This window comes from Lithobates pipiens, unplaced genomic scaffold (genome assembly GCF_037356315.1).
Source record: "Lithobates pipiens isolate NorthernLeopardFrog02 unplaced genomic scaffold, aLitPip1_a1.2 Scaffold_16, whole genome shotgun sequence".
Taxonomy (NCBI): domain Eukaryota; kingdom Metazoa; phylum Chordata; class Amphibia; order Anura; family Ranidae; genus Lithobates; species Lithobates pipiens.
The window spans coordinates 217,551,452-217,572,429 of NW_027507748.1; the positions used below are offsets into that span (position 1 = coordinate 217,551,452).

The 20,978-nt window shown below is 43.5% G+C and overlaps 1 protein-coding gene across 3 annotated transcripts in view; it reads right to left on the bottom strand.

Annotated features, from left to right (window-relative positions):
• Positions 1-20,978, bottom strand: part of RPS6KA1 (ribosomal protein S6 kinase A1) — a 235,942-nt gene that overhangs the window by 9,925 nt on the left and 205,039 nt on the right. For all 3 annotated transcript variants that reach the window (XM_077481041.1, XM_077481042.1, XM_077481040.1), the window contains 11 exons: positions 17,480-17,550; positions 13,968-14,056; positions 13,784-13,848; positions 12,981-13,083; positions 11,234-11,358; positions 10,969-11,091; positions 10,685-10,774; positions 10,420-10,578; positions 10,151-10,312; positions 4,805-4,881; positions 4,346-4,463 (listed from right to left, as the gene is read on the bottom strand). In XM_077481041.1, the coding sequence (XP_077337167.1) occupies positions 4,346-4,463; positions 4,805-4,881; positions 10,151-10,312; positions 10,420-10,578; positions 10,685-10,774; positions 10,969-11,091; positions 11,234-11,358; positions 12,981-13,083; positions 13,784-13,848; positions 13,968-14,056; positions 17,480-17,550 (1,182 nt within the window). The remainder of the gene's footprint in view (positions 1-4,345; positions 4,464-4,804; positions 4,882-10,150; positions 10,313-10,419; positions 10,579-10,684; positions 10,775-10,968; positions 11,092-11,233; positions 11,359-12,980; positions 13,084-13,783; positions 13,849-13,967; positions 14,057-17,479; positions 17,551-20,978) is intronic.

Below are 20,978 nucleotides of genomic sequence, written 5' to 3' on the forward strand. Positions count from 1 at the left end.
AACTTTCACAGTCATTGGTTACTACTGGGAATACCATGGCTTTGACTATAAAGGCACTTTGTTGGTAGGTCTCTGCTTTTTATAATGTTGCCTAGGTTTGCCATTGCTTTCCTCCCAAGAAGCAAGTGTCTCTTAATTTCATGGCTACAGTCCCCATCTGCCATGATCTTGGAGAATAGGAAGATACTGTAAAATCGGTCACTGTTTTCATTTCTTCCATTTGCCAAGGAGTGATGGGACTGGTTGCCATGATCTTAGTTTTTTTAAATGTTCAATTTCAGGCCAACTTTTGCGATCGTCGTTCACCTTCATTAAGAGACTCTAGTTTTTCACTTTTTGCATTAGTGTGGTATCGTCTGCATATCTCAGGTTGCTGTTTTTCCAAGTGATCTTAATTCTGGCTTGTGATTCGTCGACCCTGGCATTTCGCAAGATGTACTCTGCATACAAGTTAAATAAGTAGGATGACAATATACATCCTTGCTGCACTCCTTTCTCAATTTTGAGCCAATTAGTTGTTCCACGTCCTGTTCTAACTGTTGCTTCTTGACTTGCATACAGGTTTTTCCAGAAGACAGGTGAGGTGGTCTGGTATTCCCATTTCTCTCAGTTTTGTCACATCTTCTTGTGATCCACACAATCAAAGGCTTTACTGTAGCCAATAAAGCAGAAGTAGACATTCTTCTAGAATGCCCTTGCTTTCTCCATGATCTAGCGAATGTTGGCAATTTGATCTCTAGTTCCTCTGCCTCTTCGAAATACAGCTTGCACTTGTGGTAGCTCTCGATTCACAAGCTGCTGAAGCCAAGCTTGTAGAATTTTCAGCACAATCTTGCTAGTGTGTGAGAGGAGTGTGATCGTATGGTAGTTTAAACATTCTTTGGTGTTGCCCTTCTTTGGTATCGGAATGTAAATGGGCCTCTTCCAGTCCTGTGGCCATTGTTGAGTTTTCCAAGTTTGTTGGCATATTGAGTGCAGCACTTTAACAGCATCATCTTTTAGGATTTTAAATAACTCAACTGGGATACCATCACTTCGGCTAGCTTTGTTATTAGCAATGCTTTCTAAGGCCCACTTGATGTTTCTCCAGGATATTCAGTTCAAGGTCAGTGACTGCATCATCGTGGTTATATGGGACATTCCGATTTTTCTTGTATAGTTCTTTGGTGTATTCTTGGCATCTCTTCTGCTTCTGTCAGGTCCTTGACATTTTTGTCCATCATCATGTCCATCTTTGCACAAAAAACTCTTTTGATATCCCCAATTTTCTTGAAAAGCTCTCTTGTCTTTCCCATTCAGTTGTTTTCCTCCAATTCTTTGCATTGATTGTTTAATCACTTGCTGACCATCTCACGCCGTTATACGTTGGCAGAGTGGCAAAGCTGCACAAATATGCGTAACTGTATGTCCCTCTCCAAAAGCAGGATAGTGGGCGCACGCATGCCGCAGGAGCGTGCCAGTGGGTCCCGCAAACTCAATGTCCACCAGTAGCCCACAACTGCGGTGCGGAGAGGCAGAACGGGGAACTGCCTATGTAAACAAGACATTTCTCCGTTCTGCCTAGTTACATGACAGCGGTCTACTGTTCCTGGTGATCTGGAGCAGGGATCTCATGTTTCAATAAGCACATCCTCCTACAGTTAGAACATGCTGAGGGAAGACAGTTAACCCCTTGATTACCCCCTAATATTAACCCCTTCCCTGCCAGTGTCATTTTTACATTGATCAGTGCATTTTTTATAGCACTGAGCAATTTAATGTCACCGGTCCCCACAAAGAGTAATTTGGGGTTAGATTTGTCCACCACAATGTCGCAGTCCTGCTGAAAATTGCAGCTTGCCTCCATTACCAGTAAAAATAATAAAAATAAAAGTCCCTAAATCTATCCCATAGCTTGTAGACGCGATAACTTTTGCACAAACCAATCGATTTACGCCTATTGTGATTTTGTTTACCATTAGGGTGGCCAAATCCTTCCGGGGCTAAAGTGGTTAAGAAGGTCTTTTTGTCTCTTCTTGCTATCCTCTGGAAGTCTGCATTCAGTTGGGTATATTTTTCCATTTCTCCAGTACCTTTTGCCTTCCTTTGTTCAGCTATTACAAAATTCCTATTTCCTTTATCTGCCATTGAGGGACACAGCTTGAATTAGCAACCTAGGGGCATCCAAAATAAGTCCAAACAGAGATGGGCACATCAACACAAAACATAGCAGAATCATAGCAACAAGAGAGAAAAAAAAAAACAAAAAAACAAGGGCATTCAATTTCTGCCTGCAGTACCTTTATAACTGAAACTATGTTAGTATTTGCAGTGGCAGACATTATATAAAACTAAAGAGAATGTATATACCGAACAACAGGTAGCAGCCTAACAGATCTGAGACACAAGTTGCAACCTAACAGATCTGAGACCATAATGAACAACCCAAGTAGTACCCACTGCCATAGTGAAATTGGCTTTAACAGGAAAATTAGTCACTTTATCTCAACTCATGGGCCTGTTGAATTCACCTAGAAATAGTGGATCTGGAAGCCAGAGAACCTCTGGAATATGAATAAGAAACTAGTCTGCCTAAATTAAGCAGTCGCAGAGAAATAAAACACACGACGGTCCCTACTACATCAAGGTAATGGAGAGAGTGCTCCTTTAAGTTAACCAGTACTGGATGCTGGGAGTGTAACACATTATCCTCATTAAAGTAAAAATAGACAACTTTGGCCTCAAAACAACCTTGTCTTTATGCAACAAAAATGAGGCTCACTACCAGACAATGCCGATCGCTCAGAAACCCCTCCGGCTGAAGTTATGGGTACAAAAAAGGCTACTTAATGGCATAACTGCATCAAAGAAATTTCCCAATCAGGTTTGAATGGGGGCATTTGTAATATCAATATTATAAAAGATTTACTAAATACTACAGTAAGAGTGAAGGACTAACATGGCAAACTATGTTGAATGAAAGCACATTATTAGCCAGAGGATGTTGAAAAAGAACAGACACCTGACCTTTAATGGTACCAAGGGCCAAGTGCTGCTCTACCTCCAACTGAAGGAAAGAAATAAAACAGTCCATCATAAGGCACTTGGAAAAAATCCCAGGGACTCACGCCAGTAACCCCCAGAGACCCACACTAGACAGAAAAAATGAAGGAAGTAGATTTACAAGCTTTAAGCAGGATCAGGATCAATATAGCCTTGAAGCAAGGCAGAAGACCAGCTAACAGATGAAGGTCAAAGTGGCACACTATGAGAATGCCTGCAATGCCCTTGGCTTTTATCCTTTTAAATAGAGTAGGTAACATTTTCAGGGGAGGAAAGGCATAGCTCAGGACATACTGATCCCATAGTGCCACCAAGGAAGGCATCCACTGCCATGTCGAAATCTGTTCAGCTTTTTTGTTAAATGTTTTGTCTCAAACCTCTAACTGCTACATCTGTAGAGCTTAAATTGTTAAAAAAACAAAAAAAAAACAAAAAAAAATAAAAACACAAAAACACAGACTTACTGGCTAGATCACCAGGTAAAAAAATTAAGAAAGCCTACAAAAAAAATAATGCAGCCTTCAGATCTAAGAATTTGCAAACTGAAATATAATAAATGTTTGCTTTTCAGTTCAATACTGCTTTAACCACTAGTTGTCCAAGGCAATTTTGAAATTTTTCACACACGTTAGGGCAGTGGTGGGCATTTTTAAAGGCTTGCATTGATGGGGAGCAACAAGGGGTGTGGCCTAAGTGCGGGGACTGTGTTGACAGACTGGTACACACAAAAGTACAGCATTGCTACAAATGTGCTGTTTACCTTCCTTTGAGACACTGAAGGTGGTGGAGCACCATAAAAAAAATGAGTAAGGGGGGGGGCGCGGTGGTCAGGAGAAAAATGGCAGTCACATGACCTGTTAAAGTCATGTGACCAGCAACTTCTCCATGCTCTGCAGAATCCTAAAATGCAAGCAATGTGTGGTGTAAACATTGCAGTGTCTGCTGGAGACTGGCGATGGATATCTGCTCTCCTTTATAATGCAGCCCTTTAATGACAATCCACGCGTTTCAACCAGTTCTGAAATCATAAGTACTAATTTTGTTGATCTAGGAGGCAAATAAAAGAAACTATGCAACAGCCAATATATCCTCAAAGTAGGAAAAAATTACAATGTAGTAAAATTGGATTAATTGCATACATTACTCCACTGGTGAAGCTCTCTCATTCTATATGTGTAATATGAAAGACACCAAATCAAAATTTAAATTTAAAACTATAGAGCTGGCTATCTCTACCTCCTTGGCCAGAGAATTTCATAATCCAATGGATATATTGATATTGAACTTTTTAAATGCACTGTACCTTTGCAGAATCTGACACAGTGTTCCAGTTACCCCCTTTCAAGGTAAACTTCCCACTGCCAATCCGTGCCAGTATCTCGTCTGGTGTGTCTTCTGGGCCGTTGGCAAATGGTGTATACCTGCAGACAAAAAGTTAGACTACAATCACTTCTGCCTATGTCATTATATTGGATAAAGAAATCAGTTTGTCCTATCTCTGCCACTTTCACAAAAGTCTGCTTCTCGGATTCTAAGTTTGTTGTTGCTCCTCTATGAAAGCACAGAAAGGCATGAAAGCACAGCAACAACACATATTAAAGGTATTGGTGCAAGCACATTTAACATAGGAGTTAATGTGTTTATAGCTTTTTACAAGATTTCATGGTTGTGAAGAGCAGATGTCACTTTTTTTCACCAGAAAAGCAGCTTGCAGATTGAATGACCTGCCGTACATTGCCATGATGCATATATGTGCATTTACCCTGCCAACATTGTATAGAGGAGGATTCCCAGGCTCCAAATGTCACATCCTTCGTCATATCCCTGCCTCTTCAATACCTAGGAATAGATTTTAATAAAATGCATCAGTTCATTCAAAAAAAAAAAAAAAAAAAAATCAGAGCAATGTCAGAACAGATATGCATACTTGTTCTAGTTCAATAACATAAAATGCATTAACCCTTTATCTGCCAAGGCCATGCCTGCCATTTTCACCTCGGGTGGCCAGACTATTTTTCATGTTTTTGTCTTTCAGCTTTTCGCTTTACGTTTTGAAATTCAGTAAAAAGTCCCACCACAGGACTGGTAAAAAACAAAACAACAAAAAAAAAAAAAAAACATCACAGGACTTGATATAATAGGTGGTACTACTGATTTTGTACCCCTCAAAAGTTTTTCAAAGTAAGGAACACAAAACTGTAAATAAGCAGCTTAAGCAAAAAAATCTGGAGGATGACTTCACACATGAAGTAATTCATGGATGATCAACACAGCAGTGAGATGTGGTACCATTCATTTTGGATGGCACTCCAATGCACCTTGCCGGCACACCTCAACGCATTAGCGTTTTAGTGCACAACAATGCACAGGTGTGTTGCAGCGAGCTGCATTGGAAAAAATAAGAAGATTGAGGTTTGTGCATTGTGGTTTGCTGGTACTTGTTTAAAATTGAATGAGCTTCCTTAACACAATGTACAAACATTAACACATAGTATAGAGATATTGTCACTTTGCCTTTTCAGGGAAAAATTAAAAATATCTGAAAAGGCCCCCCTGACCCACTCATCATTTTACATAATTTCAGTAACCCCACAGCTCCTTCAATCACAGCCCCTGCAAAAATCAGTTGTTGATTAATGCCAAAGCCTAAAGGGAGAGGTAACGTCACCCCACATTATGACAGTACTCAGTCCTGGTGGGCGGTGGGGAACGACTGCTGGAGAGGCAAGTATCAGTGTGCCAGGGATGGGGGCTTTTATCAGATGCTTCCACTTTGTCCTGGCACCCCAGCACACCAAGGCCTCCTTTGCACTTGTGTTGGTGGGTGTAGAAGCATGTGGTTGAGCAGTGTGTTTGCTGCTCACCCTTAAGCTGCAAAGGCACCTGTCGTGGCTTCCTTATTTCTGGAGGGTGCACCTGTCATGGCTGTGATACTTTGCAGTTGCTGTGTGTTGGTGCAGGCAATATAACACCTACATACTGCCTGTCAAACCTTCCCTTGAAAAGCCTTCCACCACAGATCACCCTTTAGAGGACGATGCCAGTCTAAGCAAGCCCTAATATAGTAGTGAGCAATGCACTTGCACTCCTATGTTGTGGTGCACTGTGTAGAAAAAAAAAAAAAGGAAAAAAAAAAAAAAGTAATGCAAGTTTTTACCTGCATCATGTAACATTGGCAGCTTATTGAAAATTAATGGAATTTCGCAATGCAATGTGCTTTGCCACTTGTGTGCTGTTTTAACACACAACAGTCCAGGCGTACATCCGCGCTAAGGTTTTTACCACACTGCTAATGTGTTTGAGGATAAATAATCTTTGTATTACAAAATCATACTGTACAGTGTGTGTTAATGGTTTATCTTTTTTATTCCCATTATTTTTTTTATTAAAAATTACAAACATGTTATCCTTACCTGCTCTGTGCAATAGCATTGCACAGGACGGCCCTGAACCTCCTATTTTGCGGTCCCATGCTGACCCTCTAGGCTCCTCCTCTTCTCCGAGCACCCCCATAGCAAGCCACTTGCAATGAGTGCACTTGTGTGGGCTTGATCCTGAGCCAGACTGCATCAGTCCACAGACACACACAGTATGGTGTCTCGAGTGCAGTGTCAGGTGTTTGTTGGGGGGGATTGAACAAACAGTGGAAATTCTTTTTACCTTAATGCACAGAATGCATTAATGCTAAAAAACCTTCTCCCTTAAGAACCACTTTAGGTTTAGCTAAAAATTCTGTTTAGCCTTACAGCTTTGTTGCCCTAAGGCCGGCAATACACAATTTGAATCTTGGACGGTTAAGCACAAACTGGCCGAGATTCGAAACGTTAATGGGCAGGCTGATTGTACCAAGTTGATCGATTGATCAACTAGGGTACAATCAGCCAGCTGGATTCACTTCTATCTAGCACAAGGGGCTGCTTTAACCGATAGCGATAATCACGGTCTTCTCCCGGCAGCGACAGCTTCCCCCCTTGCTCCTGCCAGGAAAAGACAATGGCCCGACAGGACGGATTCCCCTGTCAGCATTGTTTCTGCGGATGGGGGAATTGTGCAAAATTTAATTTCTGAAACTCGTGGCTGCAGGAAAAGAAATCTGCACCGTCTATGGCCAGCCCAACTGACCAGTGATCAAGTATGTCCCACCTTGTGCAGGAAGCTAGCTTCTGTATAAATCTTCAATGTAAATCTTAAGTTTGGGTCTCCAAGCTAACTTCAATAGAAAAGGTTCTTGATGGTTATCCTGGCCCATTCCTAACCTCTCAGTCCCTGCTGATCTGGTCGAATTTTAATCTGCCAACGGCCAGCTTTAGAATCTGTCAGTTTATTTTTTTGCTCTAAGTGTCCCATTGAGACAATTTCTTTTATTTCATGTCTTGGAGACAACAGAAAGTGAAAGTAAATGTTCCTAAAAAAAAAAAAAAAAGGAAAGGAAAAAAAGGAAATGTGCTCTTAGACCGTTGGCATCAGATTAAACATCACCATTGAAAGAATTTCATTCATTTCGATTGGCGATTATACAATGTTGAATTTCCCATCACTTTCTGCCTTGAGACAGGTCTCAAAAAAGGGTGAATGTCCCAAGTGGAGACAAAGAAAAAAAAAAAAAATCTAAAAAATCTAAATAAATGAGTGGTTCTGGTTTTGGCAAGAGAATGAAAATTTTTTTTGAATGTTTAATGCGTAACGTCAAACTACAAGGCATGTAAATTTGGCTGCCCACGCACCCACTGCCACGCCCTTTCCATTGCCTCACTTGTGAGTATGGGTGGTGGATTCAAGCAAATTCCCTCTCTCTGTTTTTACTTTTTATATACAAGACTTACTCATTGTCTGATAGAATACTTTCGTTTTCTAGACATCCAATTTACATCAGCTCCTGATGAGTGGCAAGTTAGCCACGAAACGCGTCGAGTTTCAGATGCCATAAATTCTATAATTATGCAGTTGTAACATATACTGTATATACTGTTTTACCCAATTTACTTGAATATCATCGTCAATGTGTAATATGCCAATGTATGAATCAATTAATCGTGATGGAAGATGCAATATGTACTACTGCCTTTGATGTATTTTACTGTGTAATATTTAATAAATTCAACAGTATCAGACCTATACAGCTAATTTTTTGCCACCAAATCTGCATGCTTCATGCAAAGTCCCAACTTCTCTTGTTTTGTAAACATTAAATACCTATCGCACAGGAAAATTCTGTGCAAACGACTTGGGAATCACAATTTCAGTCTTGGTTATGTCAGCCAGCTAAAGAATTTATTTTATTTAGTGCATGAAGTGGCTCTGTAAAAATGGAGTGCTCTAAATAAAACAAAAAAGCACATAAGCTTCATGCACAAGTTAAACTGTGACCTAGACAAAAAATTTCTAGCGTTTTTATTCTCAGTTTAGATAAACTGATGGTAAGAGAAACAATGCATTTCCTGTTCTCATTAAGCAATGCCAGACTTACTCACATTCACTCCTTCCATACAGCTGTTATTCTGAACATTCAATGTTGCAACACAGAAGGTGAGGAAGTGAAGAGTATGGTTAGAGAGATTAAGTGTCTTAAAGAGATTTGGAGCTTTTACAGCCTCTAAGTTTTATCCAGCTATGTAACTGCCCTTTGTATTGACATCCAGGCATGCACTACTATTACATGTGTGAAGTCAATAAACTCTTATTGTACTTGTTTTAATGCTGTATCGCATTATGGGGATCATTCCTACTTTGTATCATTCATATACTGTTAATTCATTAAAAAAAAATAAAGATCTCTTGCGACTCTGCTTCCGATTTATTCTACAAATTCTGTGTGGTATCATTTTTGTGATAAGATGGCTGCTTACTCTTCTATGTGGAAAAAAGCATAATATTTCAGATGTGTTACCATCTGTTTTATTATAAAATGTTTGTACTTTGGTATGCTACCCTGCTTTTTCCTCTGCTTGTATTAGACCAGTCCCTACCTAGCTAGAGACTCAGCCTTCCCATGCTCCAAGCTTCAGTTTTATATTTGTCCAGTAAAGAGGTACAATCGGAAGACTTTGACCCTAAAATAATTTTTCACCGTTAAGAAAAACAGAAAATATCTTCATAACCCACCCGTGTGGAATAAACTGCATTGGGTTTCTTTCTTGTGGAGTTGAAACTGCCCATGGATCTTGTTGAGTCAGCAAGCTGTTATACTGTTCACACAGACCACCCTTAGGAGGTAGTCAGTATTTTCTGCATTTAAAATTGGCCATTTCAAAATGATATCTTAGCCATTTTTGAAAGTTCTCCATACTGGTTCAACATTAAAACATATATGCAGAAATAAAGTGGGACTTGTCTATGGCTACTTCCTCCTTAGCGTGTCAAAACCAAGCAAGCCTGAATTAGGGAAAATTTTCTGCTCCGACAATGCAATAGATTTCCACTATTTTGTGGTATGTAAACTAAACGGTCAGTGTGCATATTGTAGAGGAAAAGGCATGGGTGCAGACATAATTGCTTGCATGGTGTCTGGAATATGACTGCATATGACAATATTACTTAATGTGTACCTTCACCAGTGGCGGCCCATCCATAAGGGGCGGCACTCCCCCCAATCTATGCGCCCAGCCCCTAATCTACATGCAGGGTGCCAGATGCATGGATTTCAATGGGTTCTTCTTTTTTTTTGGAAGCACATGATTAGAGGCAGAGGCTCTAATTGGCTTCAAAGAAAAGGGTGGGCTTGGGGCGCAAAGCACTGCTAGTGGGTGGGGGGGAGGTTTGTTTGCCGCCTCACGCTCCATAGACACACAGCTCGGGAACTAGCAGATACTGTGTGGCTCCAAACACAAATGGCTTGCTATGGGGACACACAAAGAAAAGGAGGAGCCAAGATCCGGTGGATGACCCGATAAGATGAGGATCAGGCTGCTCTGTGCAATACCATTGCACAGAGCAGGTAAGTAGAACATCTTTGTTTTTTTAATATTAAAAATGTACTTTAGCAACACAAACTTCTTAAGAACTGGCTTCACCTTTAAAAGTTCACACACATGGGATATATCTTAAAAGTTTCAGTATTTCTCTTTAACCACCTAAAATCAACACCCATTCAGGAACCCTATTATATTACCTCAGGGGCCACAAAGTTGGCTGTGTAACAAGGAGTCATTAGTAATCCATTTTCTGCTCGCAGCTGTTTTGCAAACCCAAAATCGCAAATTCGTATGGACTCTGGATTTCCAGACTCGTCAACATATAGAATATTACTTGGCTTTAGATCTCTGTGAACAACCTGTAATATAGAAACCAATATGGCACTGTGATCTAACACGAGAACATGGTGTACATTTAACATCTTTAAAGAAAGATATGGGTATGTTGACTGTGCGCAGGACTTACACCTTGCGAGTGCAGATATTCCACTGTCTTGCACATTGTAAAAAGAACAGCACAGGCCTCTCTCTCAGAGAAAAATTTCTGACGTAAAATCCTATCTAGCAGTTCTCCACCTCTCATAAGGTCAGTCACGAGGTAGACAGAATTCCCTTCTTCATATACCTGTTAGAGATTGTATAAAAGTACCAGATCATGATATAAACAATGGTCCCAGCTGGTGTAAAACAAACAGGTACTTTAATACATTATAGACAAGTACGGCACGTACATCTTTTAGCGCGATGATGTTCGGATGCTGACCGTATCGACGAAGAATCTCTATTTCTTCTGATGGATCCTTCTTGGACTTGTTAATTATCTACAGCAGGGAGACCGTAAACAGAGGAACATATATGAAGGAGACATTAGAGATTGCTCTGCCATAGACACACAGATAGCAATAAAAACCCCATTCCCAACTCTATCAAAAATAAAATAAAAAGGTTTGGGTAGAAGGTGGGCTTCAGTGCAAGAAACATATCAATACAGCATCATCTAGATATTTTTCGATACCTTCACAGCGTATTCCATATTGGTTCCCTTGTGAACACAACGCTTGCACACAGAGTATGAACCCACACCAATAGATTCTCGCAGCGTGTACACGTCAGTAAATGCAACGTTCTTGTTAAGCATCTTTGTAGAGAAGAAAATAAAGATAAGACAAGTACAGAAACAATAGCAGGGATTTTAATAGGTCAATGAATAATATATAACAGTGCTATAAAAGCAAAGACCTGGTACAGTTAATTATTGTGTATGGAAATGTAAGAGTCACCTTTGGTACAGAGAGTGAAGGAGAGGTAGAAGATGGTCTGTCTTCTCCACCAGAAGGAGGAGCCACAAAGCTAAATCCACGAAAGAGCTGATGAGCTCCTGCACTGGGGGGTATTCCAGGAGAATCTGTTAAACACAAAGAACAACTTGTCTGAAGTGACAAATTGAGACTACAATAGTCCATTTTGGATGATACCCGATTCATTGATCCACTTTGCCATCACGTTATATTTGTTACCTATTACTTTGGTTTATTTCAGAACAGCTATAAAAAAGTTTAGCTAGCACTATGGAAAATGTAACAGGAGCAGCTGCTCCCAGATGGACAGGAACAGAGTTGGAAGTATAGGGTATCCACAACATGTAAGTAGCCAGATATAACCTCCTCAAGGTTCCACCTATAACAAAAAACTTCTGGATGAAAGGATTCCCCCTCAGTAGCCCTAAAGAATTCAGAGGGGACTGGAGTCTGGTAATTGAGAAGGAAATTATGCCTACATTCGGAGTGGAAGTCAGGAGATTGCAATTGCTCTGAAGTAAACATGGGCAATCTACTGCTTCTACTACATAATTAGCCTCATGCCAATACAAGCAAAAAATGAGTATGACTGACAGGAGGGCAGAGTCAGTAATTGTTTCTTAAATCCACAGATTTTGTTCAACACTGTGGGGCCGATTTACTAAAAATTCTAAATTTGGTGCAGATGTGCATGGTAGCCAATCAGCTTTCAGGTTTAAGCCTTCGTTCACATTGGAGAGACCTGTAATGCGATTTAAAGTCACACCCCATTGCCGGCAATTTAACTGTTCAAATTGATTCAATGCTGATTTTGCTGTGCTGCATTGATTTTAAAAAGTAGTTCATGTACTACTTTTGGCGATTTTGGGAGTGACTTACATAGACATCTGTGAATGAAGCCGCACAGATGTATTCCAAGTTGCACTGACCTGCGGCTTTGAAATTCTGAGATTTCAGGTGAAGTCACGCAATTTCAAAGCCTTAGTCAATGTGAATGAGCGCTATCAAAGCTTAAATTAGAAGCTGACTGGCTACCATGCACAGCTGCACCAGATTTTGCACTTTCCAGTTTTAGTAAACCAATCCCTAAATATATAATAGAAGTAAATATATTTATAATATACATAAAATATGTTTTAGTTTTGTTTTACTTTGTAATATGTTGAATTTCTTTCACATATTAGATACAAATAAAGATGACAATATATGTCTTAATCGATAATTGAGCAAAGGCATAGATGCATATAAAAGGTGTCCACAGAGGTAATACAACTTTCACTCAATCCAGTTGGTTCCACTGAACACTGCTGCCCTATACCCATAATGCCTATAAGTAGATTTTTAGTTATATATTTTTTCTAATTATTTGAAGAAAAAAAAAAACAGCATTTTGCTCCATTACACATTCCAGATTATGTATATTGCGAATACATAATACTTCTTTTACGGAGGTTCAAATAAGGCAGAAAAAAAAAATACATGACAATTAGCAGTTACATTAGCACACAACTTTGGTGTGGATAAGGTGGTGGGGGAGACTTTAGTACCCTGGATGTGTGCAATGGGTTCCAATACTAGCAAGGTTAATGTATACTGCAGTAATCACTTTAACGTCCTTTTTATGAGCCATAACATCCAACGTGTTTTCTTGAGTTCTGAGTCATGTTACTAGTCTGATGCTGCTCATATTAAGAATCCATTTTTTTTTTAACCAATAAAAGATACTGACCTTTTGGCGTGCGCGACGTAAACTCTGTGTCAAAGTAATAGGTGTCTTCTGGCTGAGAGACTGCAGGTTTGAAAGGAGGACTAATCTCTCTGCGGTACAATTTCTGTTGGAATAAACATATGCAGAAACATGTAGCCTTCCTTTATTAAATAAGTTGCTTCTAATACTATCATACTAGAGGGACCCATTTATAGATCCTCAACTTTTTATAAATTCTTACTGCAGAAAGCAAGGACAAGTCAACTCCCTTTATTGTGTAGCAAACACCAGTCAAAAAATATCTTGGCCACTAGATGGCACAGTTCTAGTGTACACTGTAAATTATAAATCCTATACAACATGCATTAACATGTAATCTATAAATAGGGATCTTATTTAGCCACTATCTATATACTACAGTAGTATATGATCTTGATCTATTGATTGATTAGTGTATGATCCCGTATAATATAAAGTGTGCTAGGTTTTTAGATTTTTTTAATTCTCTTTCTCAATGAACACACACTGTTCAGCTCTTCATTGCTGCATCCATCCAGATGCTTTTCCTTGTACAACAATAATAACCAACTTCTCTGAGTGTAACAAATACCAAGCCATAGTGCACAAGGGAAATAAAAATATGAACTATATGATTTTAATTTAAAAAAATGTATAAGCCAGCCCAAAAGCAGATTAGTTATCAGTGAAACAGATAAGAATTAAATATATCTGAGTACATCCTCCCATGACCAATCTTTCCCCTTTCAAAAACACACACATGTGCAGTGTCGGGAAACAAAGCCTTTACTGAATATGAAACCTACATTCCAGTCTATGGTAGAGAAGAATGGGTGACGTTTTAGCTCTTCTGCTCCATCTATGCCAGATCCTTGAAAACAGAAACATGCAATATGTTGGCAATCAATGAGAAAGTATGGCATAGAAACAAAATAAGCAGATAGACACCCTGCTGTTCTAGAAGGCAACACGTTTAAAAAAATTACTCACCAAGTCTGTTAGTAGGGTTTCTTTTGAAGAGCGAACGTAACAAGCCCTGTGCTTCACTGCTTAGGAACTGGGGCATTCCCAATTTGGCTCTAGAACAGAGACAAAATGTACATGTCTGTGAAATGAAACCCTAGTTTAATTCATTTGTCTAAACTAGAATCTGTGATCACTGCCTTACAAAAAACAGATTTAAGCTTTCATTCTTCAAATGTCATTTTTCAGTGCAGATTAGATCCGACTGGTTGCTTTGGAATAATACAGACAATTGTTTTCTGAGAGGAGCAGACCTTAAGGTCTGCTGCCTAGTCAGTCTAACTAATGTCCTTGCAAGGTTCTAGGGCTGGGATTATATAGAACACTTTCGTCACAACTCAAGGCTCTGTCTCAGGGGTCTCGAAAACATTTTCGAAATAAAGGGCCAATTTGCTGCCCTTCAAAACTTCAGGGGGGGGCCAGACTGTGATTAGTGGGCTTAAACAAAATAACATTGCCGGGGGGGGGGGGGGGGCCAGTGGCAGGAACATGGGGGGTTTGTGAGTAATTTCCCAGCCGCCAGCCCCACCGACAATGGGGCGATGTCCCGGGCGCGACCCCCCCCCCCCCCCCCGACGATGGGGGCACTGCTCCTGCTTCTCACCCCCCATCGATGGGGCACTGTTCCTGCTGCCAATCGACCACCACCCCCCCCCAACAATGGGGCGCTGCTCCTGCCGCTGACCCCGCCCCGGAGCTGCTCCTGCCGCTGACCCCGCCCCGGCGATGGGGCGCTGCTCCTGCCGCTGACCCCGCCCCGGCGATGGGGCGCTGCTCCTGCCGCTGACCCCGCCCCGGCGATGGGGCGCTGCTCCTGCCGCTGACCCCGCCCCGGCGATGGGGCGCTGCTCCTGCCGCTGACCCCGCCCCGGCGATGGGGCGCTGCTCCTGCCGCTGACCCCGCCCCGGCGATGGGGCGCTGCTCCTGCCGCTGACCCCGCCCCGGCGATGGGGCGCTGCTCCTGCCGCTGACCCCCCCCCCCGGCGATGGGGCGCTGCTCCTGCCGCTGACCCCCCCCCCCGGCGATGGGGCGCTGCTCCTGCCGCTGACCCCCCCCCCGGCGATGGCGCGCTGCTCCTGCCGCTGACCCCCCCCCCGGCGATGGCGCGCTGCTCCTGCCGCTGACCCCCCCCCCCGGCGATGGCGCGCTGCTCCTGCCGCTGACCCCCCCCCCGGCGATGGCGCGCTGCTCCTGCCGCTGACCCCCCACCCCCCGGCGATGGCGCGCTGTTCCTGCCGCTGACCCCCCCCGGCGATGGCGCGCTGTTCCTGCCGCTGACCCCCCCCCCCCCCGGCGATGGCGCGCTGTTCCTGCCGCTGACCCCCCCCCCCCCCGGCGATGGGGCGCTGCTCCTGCCGCTGACCCCCCCCCCGGCGATGGGGCGCTGCTCCTGCCGCTGACCCCCCCCCCCGGCGATGGGGCGCTGCTCCTGCCGCTGACCCCCCCCCCCGGCGATGGGGCGCTGCTCCTGCCGCTGACCCCCCCCGGCGATGGCGCGCTGTTCCTGCCGCTGGCCCCCCCCCAGGCGATGGCACGCTGTTCCTGCCGCTGGCCCCCCCCCAGCCGATGGCGCGCTGCTCCTGCCGCTGACCCCCCCACCGGCGATGGGGCGCTGCTCCTGCCGCTGACCCCCCCACCGGCGATGGGGCGCTGCTCCTGCCGCTGACCCCCCCACCGGCGATGGGGCGCTGCTCCTGCCGCTGACCCCCCCACCGGCGATGGGGCGCTGCTCCTGCCGCTGACCCCCCCACCGGCGATGGGGCGCTGCTCCTGCCGCTGACCCCCCCACCGGCGATGGGGCGCTGCTCCTGCCGCTGACCCCCCCACCGGCGATGGGGCGCTGCTCCTGCCGCTGACCCCCCCACCGGCGATGGGGCGCTGCTCCTGCCGCTGACCCCCCCACCGGCGATGGGGCGCTGCTCCTGCCGCTGACCCCCCCACCGGCGATGGGGCGCTGCTCCTGCCGCTGACCCCCCCACCGGCGATGGGGCGCTGCTCCTGCCGCTGACCCCCCCACCGGCGATGGGGCGCTGCTCCTGCCGCTGACCCCCCCACCGGCGATGGGGCGCTGCTCCTGCCGCTGACCCCCCCCGGCGATGGGGCGCTGCTCCTGCCGCTGACCCCCCCGGCGATGGGGCGCTGCTCCTGCCGCTGACCCCCCCGGCGATGGGGCGCTGCTCCTGTCGCTGACCCCCCCGGTGATGGGGCGCTGCTCCTGTCGCTGACCCCCCCCCCGGTGATGGGGCGCTGTTCCTGCCGCTGACCCCCCCGGTGTTGGGATGCTATTACAAATATCCCTTTCCGCTCCAGAGTGCGATTCATCCTACAATATATGTCCAGTAACTCCACTAGGGAGTTACTTTTGGGGCAATAATACAGTTTCCACAGTTGCAAATATTTTATACTTTCCCGCCCTTCGGGTGCCGTTTTACATAGACACACAGTGCATTATTTTTCCTGCCCTCTCAGCCTAGAAAAAGCACAGTCTTGCATAGGCTCCTGCTTCAATAGTACCTGTGAATCAAATAATCTCAAGTCTGCTTCCACCAATTTTCTCTAGAACTGTGTTTCTAAGGTATCAGTTTAAGTTGTCTGGTATTATTGCGCTTCCCATGTTGGCAGTGACTCAAATTTGTGCTACAACATTGGAGTGGATTAATTCTTAAAAAAAAAAAAAAAAAAGAAGACCATTGTTTTCCCAGACTACATCTCACTTATGTACAGCTTTCTCCAAAGGTGTGCGGATTTATTTCTAGTCATTGTCTGAGGGCCGGTTCACACCACAAAAACGCACTCCAGATCCGAGCTGGATGCATGTCTGCATTTGCGCTCCAGTGTGTTATTGATGAGTTTGCGATGCATCCAGGTGCTTTTTTCCAGTTTTTTCTTCATTATACTAGGGTCCAATGCATTTTTGATACTTTTTACTGCGTTCCAGTACAGTCCAGTGCAGGAAAAATACAGCAAATTCTACTTTTTTTCTGGAACTGACTGCACGGGTGTGAACTATGCCATTGGACACCATATAACCTACTTTTCTACTTGTTTTTGATGCAGAACAAAAACGCACAGAACTACATTTGGTGTGAACTGGCCCTGTATGTTTTAACTAGACAACCCTTGCTCTTTCCTTACTTTGCCTACACTCTTATGCCTACATCTGTCTCTGTCGTGGAGTTCCTTCCTCAACTTTTTTTTGTGTGTCCAAACCTCCTGTATACGGTGGTATAACCTATGTCAGATTATTAAACCAGCGTACCTAAATGGACTCTTTATGGCAAGTACAAAAATCTTAAGTTTAGAAACCTGCAACATAGTTGGTTCACACACATGAAAGGATTTCGAACCTTCTCTCCCAAGTACAAAGGACTGTGTGTCCATTGCCTGATTTCACAGGGAGCCAAGCCATATGAAAAATACATAATTCAAACACAATCTGCTCTAAGGCAAAATGCATCTTCTAGATCAAGAACTTACTTTAAGATTAGTGTCATTGTTTCTTTCCGATCTTTCCCCTGGAATGGTAAGGACCCTGTAAGCATTTCAAACTGAAAAAAAAAAAAATTAGAAGGGTTAATGGCTGAATCTAATGCTCTCCAGTGTAAACACAAGTTAATCTTTCTGGATTCATTTGCGATGGGTGTATCTTATAAAACAAAAGCCTAATTTAAAGTGATATTAAAGGCAATAAAAAAAACAACAAAAAAAAAAACAACAACAAACATGTTATTTGATCTGTGCAGCGGTTTGGCACAGAGTAGCCCCGATTCTCTTCTCTGGTCCCCCGCTGGCACTTCTGTCCCCTCCTGTCTGCCGGGTGCACCCAGAGAATGGGGGCTCCTGAGCCGCTGCTCTGCGTGTCCATTCACACACACAGCTGTGGCTTGGCTCCGCCCTCCCTCTCTCCTTATTGGCTCACTGGCTGTGATGGACAGCAGTGGGAGCCAATGGCTCCCAGGGCGGTCTCTGCTGTCTGGGTCTGTCTTTTTAAAACAAAAAAACCTCTACTGTAGAATTTTATTTGAACAGTACCATTTGAGTTATATATTGGAATATATACAATACAGCAATACCTCGGTTCAAACAAATTTGTTCCACGACTCTGGTCGCGAACTGAGGCAAATTTTCCCATAGGGTTCAATGTAAAATCAGGTTAATCTGTCTCTGAACTTTTTTTGTTTTTGAACCACCAAAATATAAAACCCAAGTACAGTAGGAAGAGAGAACATTAACACATTCTTGTCATCTGCATTAACGCTCTGCAGTCTTAACACCATGCTTACTCTGAAATTTCTTTGGCGATATATATATATATATATATATATATATATATATGGGTTGCTCAGAGCTGGATTAACTCTTTGTGGCAAGACTGGGCACAGAACACATGAAATCCTATACTGTACAAGGTACAATAATTTTAAAAAAAAATTTTGGGTTTACATCCACTTTAATGAGGGTCTATTTGGGAGGTAAGAGGCTGCACTGAGGTGGGCACTGCGAAGGAGCACTTTTCTTTGTCAAGTGGTTCTCCATCTCTCTATCTTATCACAGATCGAATAAGTGCATTTGATTTAAGTTTTATATAGACTTAATTTATTGATGGCCTTTATTGATTTTGGTATTTTTTCGAGTTATTCACATTGTTGCAATGCACGATTTTGATATTTTGTACTTTTTTGTTAGTATTGGAATAATTAATTTTAAAATTTGTATTGCTGTCCACTGGGAAGAAATTAGGGGAGCAACAGTCCTCAATAATAATACTACTATAGAGGTTTTGCATTACATAAAATGTTTTGCTGCAGTCTGCAGCATTACTGAAGATATTTCCAATTACTTCCTGCTCCAACAGTCCTATCACTGTGTAAAAATGGACAGGGGTTCAACTTCAGGTTTTGGCTGTAGTTGGGCTTTAATTTCATGATTTACCAGGTGCATACAGTATAGAAGGATGGCACTTTTTTCCTATATGTATCAAAGATCCTATGGCTGAATTCCAGGAAAACTGCTAAATAGTTAATTACATACCTACAGTCTGAGTGCTGTTGTACAGGAGATTACAATGGGCGGATAGTTAACATTTTTTTATCCAAATTCTTTATACAAAAGAACGTGTCCATCAAAGCAATATACCACAAAATACAATATCTCACTTAATACAGAGTCATTTCAAAACAACATATTATAGTGCAGATCATGGAAATTAAAGGAATTTTCCGATCTCACTAAAACCCGCACTAAATTTTCATTTCTATACCTGATGATACACAAAAATAATATACTAGAGTTTAGTCGTGCAGACTCTTCAGCTCTTGCTTTTTCTTTTAAAAAGGAAGAACCCCGCCCCCCCCCCCCCAAAAAAAACCACCATACAAACAGATTCCTGAATATACAATTCCAAGGAAATATGGACGATATTCTGACGCTGAGCAGTTGTAAAGATTTCATCAAGATCTCTTTCCCATTTATTTAACCACTTGCTTACTGGGCACTTAAACCCCCCTCCTGCCCAGACCAATTTTCAGCACTGATGCACTTTGAATGACAATTGCGCGGGCATACAACACTGTACCCAAATGAAATTTTTATCATTTTTTTCCCACAAATAGAGCTTTCTTTTGGTGGTATTTAATTACAGTTAGGAGTTTTATTTTTTGCTAAACAAAAAAAGATGCAAAAAAAAAAAAAAAAAAAAAATCATGTTTAATAGTTTGGTATAAAATTTTGCAAACAGGTCATTTTTCTCCTTCATTGAAATGCGCTGATGAGGAGGCACTGGTGGGCACTGATGGGCGGCACTGATAGGCACAGATAAGGCAGTACTGATGGGCACAGATAAGGCGGCACGGATGGGTGGCACTAAGGGGCACTGATAGGTACCACTGATAGATGGGACTGATGGGCACTGATAGGTGGCTCTGATAGGTGGCACTGCTGGGCGGCACTGCTGGGCACTGGTAGATGACACTGATGGGCACGGATATGTGGCACTGAGGTGCAGCAATGTTGCTGAGGCAGATTGTGGGCACTGATAGGTGGCAGTGTGGGTACTGATGTATGGCACTGTGGGCACTGATGTATGGCACTGCTGGGTGGCATTATGGGCACTGATGGGTGGCACTTTTTTAATTCTCTGGGGGTTACTGGCAGGGGGCAGGTGAGCACTGATACACTGGCCGTGATCGGGACTGAGGAAAGCGAGGGTTCTCCAAAATGGGGAACACTATTGAATGTACTGAAGAGAGTTTAGAGGTCTAGTAGGCCCAGGAGCAGGGGCAGGCATCCTTAGAGAGGGAGCGCTACCCGAACAACACGAGAGAAGTCAAAGATCACCGAGCCCTTAGCTGCATTCGGTAGCGGCACATTAGAGTTCATTCACACAAAGTTGGGGGTGGTAAAACAGCAGGATATAATAGAAGTCTATGGCCAAGAGCAGAAAATCCACAGGAAAGCTTCAAGTACACTGCACCCACGGTGTGTGGGTAAACTCCAGCACATCAATGTGAAAGCAGCCCTATACTATTATGCCCAGTGTATTACTACACACCGACCTTAAGGTCTCTTTCTGGCCGCTTGCCCCACTCTTGAGCGACAGCTGTCCGGCATAAGAGGTGGAGTGCAGTTGGTATCACTCCGCATGAGACAGGAGCCGGCACTACAGAGGAGACATCAGCTTATGCAGCTATTGCTCCCTACTACAGCTCCAACTTTACAAGTAGTCCCTCTGCACTCTGATGCTCTGGAATGGTGGGCAGCAAGCCCAGACTGCGATCTACCAGTCACCTGTCTGCGATCTACTGGTTGCTGACCCCCACCCTAGAGCCTACTGTAAGTGTGGGACCTATATTAGGATGTGTTAAGTGATGCCGGCAGAGCTGCCTAGCACCACAGCACCCATTGTAGAGGCACAGGGCTGAACTGTTGCTCGATGACCCTCCAGAGATTAATATCTCCATGTCTGCACCAATCACTC